The sequence below is a fragment of the Mobula hypostoma genome, chromosome 6 (genome assembly GCF_963921235.1).
Source record: "Mobula hypostoma chromosome 6, sMobHyp1.1, whole genome shotgun sequence".
Taxonomy (NCBI): Eukaryota; Metazoa; Chordata; class Chondrichthyes; order Myliobatiformes; family Myliobatidae; genus Mobula; species Mobula hypostoma.
In genome coordinates this window covers 99,322,452-99,340,440 of record NC_086102.1, presented here as the reverse complement: position 1 = coordinate 99,340,440, position 17,989 = coordinate 99,322,452, and the positions used below count along the sequence as shown (strand labels likewise).

Sequence of the window (17,989 nt, the reverse complement as noted above, 5' to 3'; positions counted from 1 at the left end):
TCAGGCCTCCTGCAGCAAAGAACATTTCAATACAGCATTTCCTCATATTATGGGGTATGAGGTTTTATTGCGCTCACAAGACATTTTAGAAACTTACTAAACAAAGTGTAATTATTGATCCAAATACTTGATACAACAATAATTCATTACTGTGAAAGTAAATATATGATTCTAAAGAAAGCTACAGGCTTCACTTGGGTGGCAGTGTGGAGATAGGTGCTCCTTCCCTCCATTGGGCAAGATGTAGTGCCTGCTCGGCCACCCCCCCCCACCCCACCGATCAGTGTCAAGTGAAGCCATGGGAGCAGGTGGTGGATGGTCGTATGAACAAATGGTGCATATCACAAGTCCTGGTTATGTGACCACTGTCCAGGCAGACAATCTCTGAAGAGTATTGATAATGGCTGGGGTCTCGCATCACACTGCCCAGAATGTGATAATGGCAAAACACTTCTGTAGAGGCATTTGCCAAGAACAATCATGGTCATGGAAAGACCATGATCACCCTCGTCATACAACATAGCACATAATGAACAAACAGGCTTAATGATTAAGCAGATGTAGCTTCAGGTGGAACTGCTTTCAACTAAAGATGCACCTTAATGACTTTCTTTTATCCTTCCCAATGAATTTTACTGTTAAATCTACTTTAATTGCAATACTCACTGAGACTGGCCTATTCAATAAGATTTTTGGTTTACCTGGCATGATTTTAACAACTGCAGACAGGGAGTAACTCAATTTTTATTTGTTAAATTCACATTAACAGAATAAGATTGCCCACAAGGCTTCCTTCCATTAGGTTTGAAGGAGCTAAAATTCATGTTGTCTTTGCAGACTTTAACAAGATCCTCCATAAGAGAATTGCTCAAAAAGGTAGAGCCCATGGTTATAATGCATTGATTATATTACAGCTGGTGTACTATGCAGGAATTCTTGATAAGCAGCATCCAGATGAGCACTCAAATTGCCAAAAGCATACACAACTATGGAAAAGAGTACTGGAGAAGGTGATTAGTATAGATGGGAACTTGAAGGTCAGCATGGACATTAGCCAAAGACCTGTTTGATTGTACAATTCACTATGATTCATGGTTTCTAGCCTTAATTGAAGAGTGATATACAAATTGCAAATGGCCAACAAAACCAGTGCAACAATTTCACATTCATACTACAATCATCAGAACAACTGAGTAAGAATGGTTGACAACTGGAATGTGCTACCAGAAGTTGTAGAATCAGATGCAACTACAATATTTAAGAGGCAATTAGACAGACACTTCAATAGACAAAGCATAGAAGGCTACAATTTCAATGCTGGCATATTAGATTAATGAAGACTGACAGAAGGGTCAGCATGGACAGGGTGGATCGAAGTGTCCATTTCTGTGTCGTATGACATCTTATCCAAGTGACAGAGGCAGAGAGTGTCGAATCTTTGTGGGTGGGTGGAGTTAAGAAACTTCATGGGGTGAAAAAAGATATAGAAATCATACACAAGCCTCCAAATAGTAGCCAAGTTGTGGGGTTGAGATTGCAAAGAGAGCTGGAAAAGGCATGTAATAAGGGTATTGTCACAACTGTAGTGGGGAATTTCAATAAGCAAGGGGATTGGGAAAAATCAGGCTGATGCTGGATCACAAGAGAGGGAGTTTGTTCAATACCTATGAGATGGCTTTTTAGAGCAGCTTGTGCTTGAGCCTACTAAAGGAAAAGCTTTCTTAGATCGGCTATTGTGTAATAACCCAGATCTTATTCGAGAGCTTAACGTACAGAACCCTTAGGAAGCAGTGATCGCAATATGGTTGAATTCATGCTGCAATTTGAGAGGGAGAAGCATAACAAACATGTATCAGAGTCACAATGGAATAAAGTAAATTACAGAGGCATGAAAGAAGAGCTTGCCCAGGTGGATTGGAGGGGGATACTGGTGGGGATGACGGCAGAGCAGAGGTGGCTGAATTTTCAGGGAATAGTTCACAAGGCACAGGATAAACATGACCCACAGAAGCTGATGTTCTCAAATGACAGAGGTATCAATGGGATCCCCCCCCTGCATTTTTCTAAATTCCACTGAGTACAGGAAAAAAAAAAGCCAAACCCTCCTCATATGTTAACCCCGTGACTGACAAGGGAAATTAAGGACTGCAAAAAGCCAGCAGAAGAGAGTGGGAAGTTGGATGATTGGGAAGCTTTTAAAACCAACAAAAGGCAACTAAAAAAGCTATACGAAGGGAAAAGATGAGATACGAGGGCAAACTAGACAATTATATAAATCAGGATACTAAAAGCTTTTCAGTTACATGAAGGGAGGTGAGAGTTGATTTTGAACCACTGGAAACTGATGTTGGTGAGGTAGTTAATAGGGGGCAGAGAAGTGGCAGATGCACTTTATGAGCAGTTTGCATCAGTCTTCACTATAGAAGACACTATAGAGGCAGTGTGCCAGAGGTCCATGAGTGTCAGGGAGCAGGAGTGCTATTACAAAGGAAAAAGAGCCAGGCAAACCTAAATGTTTTAAGATGGATAAGTCACCTGGATCAGATGGACTACATCCCAGTTGCTGAAGAAATAATGGATACATTGGTCATGATCTTTCAAGAATCACTTGATTCTGACGTGGTCCAGGAGGACTGGAAAATTGCAAATGTCACTCCACTAAGAAGGGAGGAAGGAAAAAGAAAAGAAATAATAGGCCAGTTAGCCGAACCGCAGTGCTTGCGAAAATAATTAAGGATGAGGTTTTGGGGCACTTGGAGACTAATGATAAAATAAGTCAAAGTCAGCTTGGTTTCTCTGAAGGAAAATCTTGCCTTACAAATCTGTTAAGTGTTCTTCGAGGAAGTAACAAGCAGAGTGGACAAAGGAGAGGCAGTGGATCTCATTTACTTGGATTTTTAAAAGGCATTTGATAAGGTGCCACATGAGGCTGATTAACAAGATAAAATCCATTGGCATTACAGGAAACATACTGGCATGGATAGAGGAATGGCTGACAGGTAGGAGGCAGCGAGCGGGAATAAAGGGGCCTTTTCTGGTCGGCCGCAGGGATCAGCATTGGGACCACTACTTTTCATACTCTTCGTCAGCGTTTTAGATAGTGGAATTGACGGCTTTGTGGCAAAGTTTACAAATAATACGAAGATAGAGGGATGGGTAGGTAATGCTGAGGAAGCGATTGCAGGACTTGGGAAATTGGAAGAATGGGTAAAAAAGTGGCAGGTGAAACACAGGTGTTGGGAAATGTATGATAATGCATTTTGGTAAAAGGAACAATAGTGCAAACTATTATCTAAATAGGAAGAAAATTCAAACATCAGAGGCGCAAAGGGACTTAGGAGTCCTTGTGCAAGACTCCCAGAGGTTAACTTACAGCGTGAGTCTGTGGTAAAGAAGGCAAATGCAATGTTGCCATTTATTTCAAGGGGGATAGAATCTACAAACAAGGAGAAAATGCTGAACCTTTGTAAGACAGTAGTCAGGCTGCACGATGTATTTTCAAGAGTTTTGGGCCCCATATCTCAGAAAGGATGCATCGTCATTGGAGAGAGTCCAGAGGAAGTTCACGAAGATGATTTCAGGAATTAACATACGAGGAACATTTGGCAGCTTTGGGCTTGTACTCACAGGATTTAGAAGGATTCAAATGGTTCTCATTGAAACCTACTGATTGTTGAAAGGACTAGATAGGATGGATGTGGTGAGGATGTTTCCTATTGTGGGGGTATCCAGAATCAGTGGGCACAGCCTCAAAATTGAGGGCCGACCTTTTAAAACAGAAGTAAGGAGGAATGTTTTTAGAGAGTAGTGAATCTGAAGAAAGCTCTGCCTCAAACTGCGGTGGAGGCCATGCCTGTGGGTATTTTTAAAGCAGAAGTTGATCATGTCCCATCAGTCGGGGCATCAAAGGATATGGTGAGAAGGCAAGTATATGGGGTTGAGTGGGATCCAAGATCAGCCATAATGAAATGTCGAAGCAGACCTGATGGGCTCACTGGCCTAATTTTGTTCCAATGTCTATGGTCTTACATTTACATGTGAATTACTACAGGGTTCTTCAGGTAATAGTTAAGGATATGGACCATCTCAGTTTGGGACTCGATATGTGAAGCTGTCTTCTGACAGATTGGTATTCCAATAACCATCACAAGTTTTACTCTGGTTAAAGACGCTCGTCCTGACTTCACCAAAAACCTGCAGCAGAGAAAGCATAAAATACAAAACTAAGAAGAACCTGAAGATGGCTTTAACATGCCATATGTAATTCAATAAAGGTCAGCAGAATAAGTCAATGGTTGATTATTTAAAAGAGAAAGAAAAGATCTTTGGATGCTATGGGTGTAGTACAACAAAAACCATGGATAGAGATATAAGAGCAAAACATTGATAGAGGAGGAGGTAAAAGAACTCACTTTTGTGACATGTTACAGTGTGTGTTAAAAGCTGGATGTTCTGCTTGAAACTACCAGTTTCTACCTCAACTGAGTGGAAGTTCAGGGCTCAGGTGTGCAGGCAAGAGTCCTACCTTCCACTCTGTTGATTGCTGATCTTGGAAGACATGCGCAAGTTAACTTTGGGCACACTCAGCATCCCCATTCGATAGACAATGGACAAAAGTCAGCTTCCTTTAATTCTGCTGATCTAAATATTTTCAATATTAATTGCATTCTTGCTTTATTTTAGATAATGTTCAAAGATTCATTTATAATCAACATATCCATCTTCAACTCTGAGATTCGTCTTCTCCAGATAGCCATTAAACAAAGAAAGAACATGAAAGTCATTTGGAGGGGACTTCCGGTAGCGCTCATGGAGTGAAGTCGCGTTCTTGACTCGCTCCATTACCTCTGAGTTTTTTTTCTCTATGGTCAGCTATACTTTAATTAACCATTAAGGCATCAACTCTTACAATACTTTGAATTAAACTGAATTCTCCGACAACTGGATGGAACTTAGATCTGCTATGTCTAAGAACGAGAAAGACGGCAAGGATGGTAAACCTCCGGTTAAACCGAAAGCTACGGATCTCCCTCCGACTGAATCACCGGTGACTTTGAAAGCGATATCGGAGTTAATTCAGAGGGAAATTTCAACCTCTGTTAGGGAGATGATTCGTACGGAAATTGCAGGCTTTGTTAAAGACCTGATTCATACGGAAATCTCAACTAATTTCCAGAAAATTGCCGATTTAATTGATAAGATGCAAACATGTATTGCGGAACATCAGTCGGCTATATCTGATCTTCAAAAATTCGCGCAACAAAGTGAGCTTAAGATGGGGAAAATCGAAGAAACAATTAATGTAATGAAGAAGAAACTTGACTTTTTGACTTTTAAAAACTCTGACTTGGAATCTAGAATGCGACGGCAGAATTTACGAATGATTGGCGTGAGGGAAGCCGTTGAAGGTAACAACCCCATGAAATATTTCTCCCAACTTTTAAAAGATGCATTCCCTACTGTATTTCCTGACCAACCACCGCTACTGGATCGTGTTCACAGAATCCCATCATACTCGTCTAGGTCAGATAGACCTAGGCATGTTATCTTACGTTTTCATTACTTTCAAGACAAGGAGAGACTGTTTCGATTCGCTCGATCTAAAGGTTTCATTGATTTTTCGGATCTTAAGTTCCGATTCGTGGAAGATTTCAGTAAACCAATCTGGGACCAACGGGTCCGTTACAGATCCGTGATGTCGGAATTCTATAAGAGGGATTTAAGACCAGCGCTGCTGTACCCTGCACGTCTAAGGATTCGCATGTCAGATGGAGCCCTTCGTTTTTTTGATTCTCCATCGGATGCCCAGAGTTATCTGGATCAACTTTCATCTCCAACATCTTAATTGCTTTCTTTTTAATTTTCTCCGTCGATCGGAGGCTGTGAATTGGTTGGTTTTAACTTTTCTGTGCCCTATTTGGGCAGAAAAGTTTACTTTCGATTTCTTAATATGGCTACTAAATTTTCTTTTTAACTGCGTCATTTCTTTCTTTTCCCAGGGGATTCTGGGTGGTTACTTCCCTTTTGTCATCTTACGTATTTCCTGTGCGGCCTTAAATTTTGTAGTTTTTGTTTAAATTTTATTCTGTTTTGCTTTTTATAATCACTTTATGTTAATAATCCTATTTTTTTTGTTGCTGTGTCTATTCATGAGTTTGAGGTTTATTGTGGTTTTTTTTTAATATATATTTTCCGGCTTTTGTTCTGTTCTGTGTGTATTCTAATTGAGTTAACTTTTTTTTACTTATTTTTTTACTGTTTTACAATTAGCTGATCCTTTTCATATTTATACCTTTTTTTTTAGGGAGCGTATACCGGAAGTCATGGGGGTAGTTTTAGCGCTTGCTTCTTTCTGGCGGGTCTGCTTTAGATTTTGCCTTGGGATCTTGGGTTGGGGGGGGGCGGGAGGGGCTTCACGTTTTAGTTTGTTTTTCTTTGGGCTATATACATTATTGAAGTACTGGTTGCGTCCTTTTCCCCGGTATCTTTTGTATGTTCTGTTTCCTCTCCGGGTTTGTGGGTCGCGCCTATTGTCAATCCTCCTTGTTGTGGGTTGACTTTAGGATTTATGGAGTCTATTATTAATTTTGTCTCCTGGAATACTAATGGTCTTAATCATCCTATTAAAAGAAAAAAAGTTTTTAAAGTGTTCCGGAGACTTAAAGCACAAATTTTATTTTTACAAGAGACCCATGTACGGAGGGGGGACAGACTACGTTTTTTCAAATTCTGGAAGGGCCAACAATTTCATTCGAACTCCAATGCTAAGATTCGAGGCGTCTCTATTTTTATAGATTCCTCAGTTACTTTTATACAACAGGATATTATCTCTGATCCGAATGGTAGATTTTTATTGGTTAGTGGTTTACTATTTAATAAAAAAGTAGTTTTGGTTAATGTTTATGCTCCTAATATGGATTGTCCGGAATTTTATAAATCATTGTTTGATCAGTTTCCGAATTTGAACGAGTTTTCATTGATTTGGGGCGGAGATCTTAATACCTGTTTATCTCCAGCTTTGGACCGTTCGGCTCCTTTACGGACTTTACCTAATAAATCTGCAAATTTGATTAATTTTTTCCTTTCTGATTCTGGGTCGACGGATATTTGGCGTTTTCTGCATCCTCAGGAAAAAGATTTTTCCTTTTTTTCACATGTTCATCATTCCTATTCAAGAATTGATTATTTTTTTATTGATTCTCGTCTCATTCCTTCAGTGATTAAATGTGATTATGATTCTATAACCATTTCGGATCATGCTCCACTTAAGCTTTCTATTAAAATTATGGCCAATATACCAAACAATAGACAATGGCGTTTTAATTCGCTGTTGCTTCAGGACTCGGACTTTGTTAATTTTATGAATGAACAGATTGAGCTTTTTTTTATAATTAACCATACAGAAGATATTTCGGTTAACACTCTTTGGGACACTTTTAAAGCCTATATTCGGGGTCAGATTATTTCGTATTCCGTTGCTTTGAGGAAGAAACAGAAGCAGGAGGAGATGGCAATTGTGGACAAGATTAAAGAAATTGATAAGAAATATGTTATGGCTCCTTCTGAGGAGCTATACAAACAAAGAACTGAACTCCAAATGGAACACAGTTTACTACTCTCGTCCTCGATTGTAAACCAATTAAAGAAAACAAGAAGTGATTTTTATGTTCACAGTGATAAAATTGGCAAGTTGCTGGCTAATCAATTGAAATCTAATTATGTTAAATCTCAAATCAATCAGATTTATAACCAAAATGATCGATTGATATTGGATCATGTGGGGATTAATCAAACCTTTTGTGATTTTTATTCTTCTTTATATCAATCGGAGTCTCCTCGAGATTCTAAATATATGAATGATTTTTTAGATAAGTTAGACTTTCCTCAGATTTCACAGGATATGTCTTCTTTATTAGATACTTCCATTACAATGGATGAGATTAAGAATGTTATTTTTTCTATGAATCTGGGGAAAGCTCCTGGCCCTGATGGGTTTACCGTTGAATTTTATAAATGTTTTGCTTCTTTATTGATTCCTTGGCTCTATAAGGTTTTTGAGGCTTCTTTGAAACTTGGTAAACTTCCGGAATCTTTTAATAGAGCATCAATTTCTTTAATACTAAAGAAGGATAAAGACCCTGCTCAATGTGCATCTTATAGACCAATATCTTTATTAAATGTTGATTCTAAAGTTTTTTCTAAGTTATTAGCAAATAGACTAGAAAAAGTACTTCCTTCTATTATTTCGGAAGACCAAACGGGTTTTATTAAAGGTCGTTACTCTTTTTATAATATTCGTACATTGTTAAATATCGTTTATACTCCCTCACAAAATGTTCCTGAGTGTGTTATTTCTTTAGATGCCGAGAAAGCTTTTGATAGAGTAGAATGGCCTTATTTATTTAAGGTGCTTGAAATGTTTAATTTTAGCCTGAAATTTATATCCTGGATTAAACTGTTATATCACTCCCCTGTAGCCTCGGTTCGTACTAACTCTTTAAACTCACCTTTTTTTCCTCTCTTTCGTGGTACTCGACAAGGCTGTCCTCTTAGTCCCCTATTATTTGATATTGCATTAGAACCTCTTGCAATTGCTATTCGAGAATCTTCAAATATTACTGGGATAACTCGGGGATTAAAGTCCCATAAATTATCACTCTATGCTGATGATTTACTTTTATATATTTCTAATCCTGAGAGATCTATTCCTGCTGTTTTAGAGTTATTAGCACAATTTGGTCTTTTCTCAGGTTATAAATTAAATCTTAGTAAGAGTGAACTTTTTCCGATTAATAAACATCTTCCCTTATATTATAAATTTCCATTTAAATTGATTAATAATTACCTTTCATATCTTGGGATTAAAATTACTTGTAAACATAAAGATTTATTTAAGACTAACTTTTTACCATTAATAGACCATATTACTCAACTTTCATCTAAATGGTTTCCTTTATATTTAACTTTGATTGGTCGTATTAATGCAGTTAAGATGTTTTTTTTGCCAAAATTTTTATATGTGTTTCAGGCATTACCAATTTTCGTTCCTAAATCTTTTTTTGATAAAGTCGACTCTAAAATTTCTTCATTTATTTGGCAGAATAAGAATCCGAGACTGGGTAAAATACATTTACAGAAAGCTAAGAGAGATGGAGGTTTAGCATTACCTAACTTTAGATTTTATTATTGGGCTATTAATATTCGACATATGAAATTTTGGTTACTTGACCGGGATATACTATCTATTCCTAAATGGGTAGCATTGGAATTACAATCTGTTCAGGGTTATACACTTGGTTCTATTTTAGGTTCATCTCTTCCTTTTGATTCGAAACGCCTTAAGCAGGTCTCTAACCCGATCGTTAAATATGCTTTGCGTATTTGGTTTCAATTCAGAAAATTTTTTGATCTTAATCAATTCGGGTTAGCGATTCCTATTTTAGGTAACATATTTTTTCCTCCCTCTTTTACGGATCGCGCTTTTCAAACTTGGAAGACTAAGGGTATTTTACGGTTTTTGGATTTATTTTTAGATGGTTCCCTTATGTCTTTTGAACAATTATCTAATAAATATAACCTATCAAGAATACATTTTTTTAGATATTTACAAGTTAGAAATTTTCTAAGTACTATACTTCCTTCCTTTCCAATGCTTCCTCCTATATATATTTTAGATTCGATAATTAACCTTAATCCATGTCAGAAAGGTGCATCGGCTATGATTTATAATATTATTATGAAACTCAGGAAAGCTCCATTTGATAAGATTAGGGTAGATTGGGAACAGGAATTGGGGCTTACCATTTCTGTGGATGATTGGGGGCAGATTTTACAATTAGTTAATACTTCCTCTATTTGTGCTAAACATTCCCTAATTCAATTTAAAGTGGTGCATAGAGCACATATGTCCAAAGATAAGTTAGCGCGTTTTTACTCGCATATTAATCCTTTCTGTGATAGATGTTCGGGGCAGATAGCCTCTTTAACTCATATGTTTTGGTCTTGCCCTACTTTGGAAACTTTTTGGAGAGATATTTTCAATATTATTTCTAAGGTATTAAATATAGATATCTCTCCTCACCCTATTACTGCTATCTTTGGACTACCTAAAATTTCTAGTAATCTTTCCCCTTCAGCCCGTAGAATGATTGCATTTCTTACTTTAATGGCGAAAAGATGTATTTTACAACATTGGAAAGAGCTTAATGCTCCAACTACCTTTTTTTGGTTTTCTCAGACGATTTTATGTTTGAATCTGGAGAAAATTAGAAGTAACCTTTATGATTCTTCATTTAAATTTGAACAGATTTGGGGACCTTTTATTCGATATTTTCATTTAATGTAATATTTACCCTTCTTGTTTTTTTTCACTGTTTTAATGGAGGTCGGGATTGAGGACGTGATTTTAAGTTTAACTCTGTTTGGTTTCAAGTTAGCCCATTGCTTTGCTTTGCTTTTAGTTAGTTGCACGGTGGGTTTTTTTTGGGGGTTTTTTTTTCTTTTTTTCCATTGATATATATAAAATCTAGTATACTATTATGTTATCTTGGTTTCTTATGCTTAAATTACATTGTTTGTAGTATTTTCTTTTTGGTATTGTTACCTTTTGGAATTTTATTATACTTTAACATTGTATTAATGTTTATATGGCTTACCTTTTTTGTATACTTACTCAATAAAAAGATTTAAAAAGAAAGAAAGTCATTTGGAGAGAAATATCAAAGCCAACCCTCCCCACCCAATTTACAAAGACAAGAGTGTAAAAAGGGCCCAAAGGATCATTGGGGGTCCGAGTCACCTCCACCACAAACTGTACCAGCTGCTACCATCTGGCAAACTGTACCGCAGAATAAAAACCAGGACTAACAGACTCCAGTACAGCTTCCTCTACAAGGCTATCAGACTGATTAATCATGCTGATACAATTGTATTTCTATATTATATTTCCTGTCCTGTTGTACGTACTATTTATTATAAATTACTATAAATTGCACATTTAGACAGAGACGTAACGCAAAGATTTTTATTTCTCATGTACATGAAGTTGTAAGAAATAAAGTCAATTCAATTCAAAAAATTCACAGTCCACAGTCGAAGCAAGCAGCTCAGAAGAAGGGTGTGAAGAAATCAGGTAGAAAAAGTCTTTTTTTTAAACACTACTCGGGGAAGAGGGCCTGCACTGCGCAGGTGCGTGACATAGCGTGCCACGGTTTAAAAACAGACCACCATATACAGCGGGCAGCGTTGTGAGAGGGAGCAGAGTGGGATGCTTTGGCTCAACACAGAGGCCAGGGTAGGTTCTGGTAAGTTTTTTGTCCAGATTATTTAGAGTAGAGAAAATGCCAGGCAGGATGTTGGAATGCTCCTCTTGCAGGATGTGGGAAGTTAGGGAGCCCTCCGGTGTCCCTGACAACGACACCTGCAAGAAGTGCATCCAGCTGCAGCTCCTAACAAAACGTGTTAGGGAACTGGAGCAGGAGCTGGATGACCTCCAGATCATTCGGCAGAATGAGGAGATAATAGATAGTAGCTACAGGGAGGTAGTTACGCCAAAGGAGCAGAGCACAGGAAATTGGGTCACTGTCAGGCGAGGGAAGGGGAAAGGGCAGGCAGAGCAGGGTTCCCCTGTGGCCATTCCCTTCAACAACAAGTATGCCGCATTGGATACTGTTGGGGGGGGGATGACTTACCTGGGACAAGCTGCAGCAGCCAGATCTCTGGCACTGAGTCTGGTTCTGCAGTGCAGAAGGGAGGGTGGAAAAAGAGGAGAGCAGTAGTGATAGGGGACTCGATAGTTAGAGGTACAGACAGGAGGTTCTGTGGTCGTGACAGAGAATCCAGGATGGTTTGTTGCCTCCCGGGTGCCAGGGTCAAGGATGTCTCTGATCGCTTGCATGACATTCTCAAGTGGGAGGGTGATCAGCCAGACGTCGTGGTGCACATCGGTACCAATGACATAGCAAGGAAGAGTGAGGAGGTCCTGAGTATAGAGAGCTTGGTAGGAAGTTGAAAAGCAGGACCTCGAGGGTGGTAATCTCAGGATTGCTACCTGTGCTACGTGCCAGTGAGGGTAAGAATAGGATGCTCTGGAGGATGAACAAGTGGCTGAGGAACTGGTGTAGGGGGCAGGATTTCAGATTTCAGGATCATTGGGACCTCTACTGGGGCAGGTGGGACCTGTACAAGAGAGACGGGATACACGTGAACTACAAGGGGACCAATATCCTTTCAGGGAAGTTTGCTAGTGCTATTGGGGAGGCTTTAAACTAAATTTGCAGGGGGATGGGAACCAGAGTGCCAGAGCTGACAGTGTGGCTGGGGTGAAAATAAATGATGTTAAAAGTTCAAGCAAAGCCGCAAATAGAAAGTTTGTGAGTGGTGGTAAAAATCTTCTGAGGTGTATATATTTCAATGCTAGGAGTATTACGGGGAAGGCAGACGAGTTGAAGGCGTGGATTGACACGTGGAATTATGACTTTATAGCAATTAGTGAAACTTGGCTACAGGAGGGGCAGGACTGGCAGCTTAATATTCCAGGGTTCCGATGTTTCAGATGTGATAGAGGCAGAGGAATGAAAGGTGGGGGGGTGGGGAGTAGCATTGCTTGTCAGGGAAAATGTTACAGCAGTGCTCAGGCAGGACAGATTAGAGGGCTTCCCTGAAAGGATATTAGAGTCCTTATGGGTGGAGCTGAGAAACAGGAAAGGTATGGCCACATTAGTGGGATTGCATTATAAACCCCCCAATAGTCAGTGAGAATTGGAGGAGCAAATCAGCAGAGAGATAGCAGGCAACTGCAGGAAACATGAAGTTGTGATGGTAGGGGATTTTAATTTTCCATATATTGATTGGGACTCCCATACTGTTAGGGGTCTAGATGGTTTAGAGTTTGTAAAATGTATTCAGGAAAGTTTTCTAAATCAATATATAGAGGTACCAACTAGAGGGGATGCAATATTGAATCTCCTGTTAGGAAACGAGTTAGGACAAGTGACGGAAGTGTGTGTAGGGGAGCACTTTGGTTCCAGTGATCATAACACCATTAGTTTCAACTTGATCATGGACAAGGAGAGATCTGGTCCTAGGGTTGAGGTTCTGAACTGGAAGAAGGCCAAATTTGAAGAAATGAGAAAGGATCTAAGAAGCGTGGATTGGGACAGGTTGTTCTCTGGCAAGGATGTGATCAGTAAGTGGGAAGCCTTCAAAGGAGAAATTTTGAGAGTGCAGAGCTTGTATGAATAAGGAACCTTGGTTCTCAAGGGATATTGCAACTCCGATAAAGAAGAAGAGAGTTGTATGACATATATAGGAAACAGGGAGTAAATAAGGTGCTTGAGGAGTATAAAAAGTGCAAGACAATACTTAAGAAAGAAATCAGGAGGGCTAAAAGAAGACATGAGGTTGCCTTGGCAGTCAAAGTGAAGGATAATCCAAAGAGCTTTTACAGGTATATTAAAAGTAAAAGGTGCAACAAAAATACACATAGATGTTAGCTGTCCTGTGTGATCAGCAGTTGGTCTGCCACCTGTCTTCGGGAGAGAGAGAGATAAGGAAGACAATGGAGTAGCATTTGGAGATGTGTAATGAAGGGACCGGGGAGAGAGCTGTCTAGAGCGGCTCCCCCTTTGAACCCTGAACGAACTGTTTGAAGTGATGGACAGGCAATACCCCAGCAGGGGGATAAAAAGGGACAGGTTCGCTAAGGCAGGACACACACACGACACCACAAGGTAACGAGACCCTGAAAGCGGTGCCCCCCCCCCGCAAGTCGGCGGGAGTCGTTTTGGAAGGCTGGTTGCTGAACCAAGCCATAGACGCACAGGGTGGAAAGGTACGATCAGCAGGAACCCGGTGTGTGTCCGCCCTCGCTTGGGTGCCGGGTTCACTGCAGAGGATCGACCGCATCTGGAGGAGGGGTCACAGTCGGTGACCCCAGGTGACATCACAAAGGACTCGCCCGAAAGCTGCTTGTGAGCAATATCGCAGGTCTGTGTGTGAAGCTGTTTTGAATGATCATTCGTTCTTGTTCTCTCTCTCTCTCCCCCCACATTGTCCATCGCCATGGCAACGATTACTGCGAACTGAACTAAATTGAACTGGACTTTGTGTCACTTTGAAATTGGTCATTTACCCCTAGACAACGATAGAGCTTGATTAATCCTGTTATCTTAATTCTGTGCACATGTGTGTTTATCATTGCTGAAGTGTTGCACTTATTATCCTTTCGATTACTGTGTTGCTTGTTTCTTTAATAAAACTTTCTTAGATCTAGTAATCCAGACTCCAACTGAGTGATCCATTTCTGCTGGTTTGGCAACCCAGTTACAGGGTACATAACAAAGGATTGTAAAGGATAAAGTTGGTCCTCTTGAAGATCAGAGTGGTCAGCTATGTGTGGAACCAAAAGAAATGAGAGAGATCTTAAATGGGTTTTTTTCATCTGTATTTACTAAGGAAACTGGCATGAAGTCTATGGGATTAAGGGAAACAAGTAGTGAGATCATGGAAACTGTACAGGCTGAAAAGGAGGAGGTGCTTGCTATCTTGAGACAAATTAAAGTGGATAAATCCCCAGGACCTGACAGGGTATTCCCTCGGACCTTGAAGGAGACTAGTGTTGAAATTGCAGGGGCCCTGGCAGATATATTTAAAATGTCGGTGTCTACGGGTGAGGTGCCGGAGAATTGGAGAGTGGCTCATGTTGTTCCGTTGTTTAATAAAGGATCAAAAAGTAATCCGGGAAATTATAGGTCGGTAAATTTGACATCGGTAGTGCGTAAATTATTGGAGGGAGTACTAAGAGACAGAATCTACAAGCATTTGGATAGACAGGAGCTTATTAGGGAGAGTCAACACAGCTTTGTGCATGGTAGGTCATGTTTGACCAATCCATTGGAGTTTTTCGAGGAGGTTACCAGGAAAGTGGATGAAGGGAAGGCAGTGGATGTTGTCTACATGGACTTCAGTAAGGCCTTTGACAAGGTCCTGCATGGGAGGTTAGTTAGGAAAATTCAGTCGCTAGGTATACATGGAGAGGTGGTAAACTGGATTAGACATTGGCTCAATGGAAGAAGCCAAAGAGTGGTAGTAGAGAATTGCTTCTCAGAGTGGAGGCCTGTGACTAGTGGTGTGCCACACGGATCAGTGCAGGGTCCAATGTTATTTGTCATCTATATCAATGATCTGGATGATAATGTGGTAAACTGGATCAGCAAATTTGCTGATGATACAAAGATTGGAGGTGTAGTGGACAGTGAGGAAGGTTTTCAGAGCCTGCAGAGAGACTTGGACCAGCTGGAAAAATGGGCTGAAAAATGGCAGATGGAGTTTAATACAGACAAGTGTCAGGTATTGCACTTTGGAAGGACAAACCAAGGTAGAACATACAGGGTAAATGGTAAGGCACTGAGGAGTGCAGTAGAACAGAGGGCTCTGGGAATACAGATACAAGATTCCCTAAAAGTGGTGTCACAGGTAGACAGGGTCATAGAGAGAGCTTTTGGTACATTGGCCTTTATTAATCAAAGTATTGAGTATAAGAGCTGGAATGTTATGATGAGGTTGTATAAGGCATTGGTGAGGCCGAATCTGGAGTATTGTGTTCAGTTTTGGTCACCAAATTACAGGAAGGATATTAATAAGGTTGAAAGAGTGCAGAGAAGGTTCACAAGGATGTTGCCGGGACTTGACAAACTCAGTTAAGAGAAAAGTTGAATAGGTTAGGACTTTATTCCCTGGAGCGTAGAAGAATGAGGGGAGATTTGATAGAGGTATATAAAATTATGATGGGTATAGATAGAGTGAATGCAAGCAGGCTTTTTCCACTGAGGCAAGGGGAGAAAAAAACCAGAGGACATGGGTTAAGGGTGAGGGGGGAAAAGTTTAAAGGGAACATTGGGGGGGCTTCTTTACACAGAGAGTGGTGGGAATATGGAATGAGGAATGAGCTGCCAGACGAGGTGGTAAATGCGGGTTCTTTTTTAACGTTTAAGAATAAATTGGACAAATACATGGATGGGAGGTGTATGGAGGGATATGGTCCGTGTGCAGGTCAGTGGGACTAGGCAAAAAATAGCTTGGCACAGCCAAGAAGGGCCAAAAGGCCTACTTCTGTGCTGTAGTTTTTCTATGGTTTCTATAAATGCAGAACCATGATAACATTCTGACACCTGCATCACTGAAAGAGAGGGACACCACACGACAAATTCAGTGGCCTACCTGCCTGCCAATGAGCCACAACAATAGGCCACTCACAGACTCCTACTCTGGCAGCAATCAAAAGGCAGGCAGTTGGTGCTGATGTCTCAATCCTCCTCGATGCATTAATTGACAATTAATGGAAGCTTTAATCGGTGAAATGGAGTCCAACATCGGCTTGCATCCCGTCTATAAGTTTCTTCACATAGGCCTCACTTCCAAGAATCTTCTCAGAGATGGAAAAGTGCTGGATCACTTAGTCAGTCTCCAAACTGTAAATCACAGGTTCTAAATATATTTTAATTTAATATTTACATAGATTGAGTGCATTTAAAATGCAATCCCAACAGTTGGTAAACATAGGACCAGGGCTTCACCAGATAGAGGCAATCCAGTTGACAGGGTGCAATTGTTAAACTCACCTACTCTGCACCTTTCCAATCAACTAGGATCTATCTTCCCAGCTGAAAATTATACCCGTGGCCTGCTCCAATTAGTAGCAAAATGAAGGCAATTAGAAAACTGGACCTATACAATGTTTACTGAGTCCAGAAAAACTGTTAAGTGGGTTGTGTTCAGAATGACTTTCCATCTAAATATTCCTATTTTTTAAACACTGATTAGCAGTGCAGAAATATAGTTCAGAATATATCCAGCCTGATAACATCAAGGGACATTTCAGCAATTTTACTGGTGCCCCAAGGAAAAACTTTTTCCAACTTTTGGTAAGGGTTCAGAAATAAAGCTAATTCTTCCTTTCAGTAACAGTGCAGGAAGCTTATCACAGATGACCTGGCACTAACGCTCTAAATCAGAATTCTCAGCACAACACACTGCACTGCTGAATGTCGATTCACTGATACAATGAAGAAGAAACTCACCCAAGAAGTTTGCAGATGCTGGTTCTGTAGTTCAGCCTCTGGCTTGCAGCAGCTATACTCGGTGGAACAGGAGGGTGGGATGGGAAGCAGACGATCACAACAGCAAACAGGAAAACTGTCACAGCAAATTCTGGGAAAGGAAAACAATTCAGAGCAATGAAAAAACTATGTCAAAGACTGAAGAAATCCACTCTCTTGGAATGGATAAGCCTAAACAGCAATATTCAGTGCAAACAAAATGCCTTAGCCACTTTTATGGAATTACTCGGCTTTAAAAAGTATACTGTTATCTCTCTTCTTCAAATTAAACAGCCTTGGATCTACTATAAGCGACTAACAGAAACACTTTAACAGATGATTAATCTAATCAAATTCATGATCCAAATATTCTTGGAGAAGTTTTTTTTATTAAAAGTATCTTAATTTAAAAAAAGGTTCCGTTTGGCCACCATATTCCTTCAATCCCAGAATAAACTGGTGGTGAGGATGGAGAAAGGAGAGGCAGTGGATGTCACTTACTTGGATTTTCAGAAGGTGTTTGGTAAGGTGCCACATGTGAGGCTGATTAACAAGATAAAATCCTATGGCGTTACAGGAAAGATACTGGCATGGATAGAGGAATGGCTGACAGGCAGGAGGCAGCAAATGGGAATAAAGGGGGTCTTTTTTGGTTGGCTACAGATGACTCGTTGGCTGTAGGGGTCAGTATTGAGAATGCTACTTTTCACATTGTTTGTCAATCAGAATCAGATTTATTATCACCGGCTGTGATGTGAAATTTTGTTAACTTAACAGCAGCAATTCAATGTAATACATAATCTAGCAGAGAGAAAAAAACAGTACAGTCATCCCTCGGTATCCGCAGGCGATTGGTGCCAGGACCCCCCATGGATACCAAAATCCGCGGATGC

The 17,989-nt window shown here is 40.0% G+C and overlaps 1 protein-coding gene across 2 annotated transcripts in view; it reads right to left on the bottom strand.

Annotated features, from left to right (window-relative positions):
* The window catches only part of slc49a4 (solute carrier family 49 member 4), a 161,255-nt gene that overhangs the window by 36,703 nt on the left and 106,563 nt on the right, over positions 1–17,989 (bottom strand). For both annotated transcript variants that reach the window (XM_063051323.1, XM_063051324.1), the window contains exon 4: positions 17,079–17,208. In XM_063051323.1, coding sequence (XP_062907393.1) covers positions 17,079–17,208 — 130 coding nt within the window. The remainder of the gene's footprint in view (positions 1–17,078; positions 17,209–17,989) is intronic.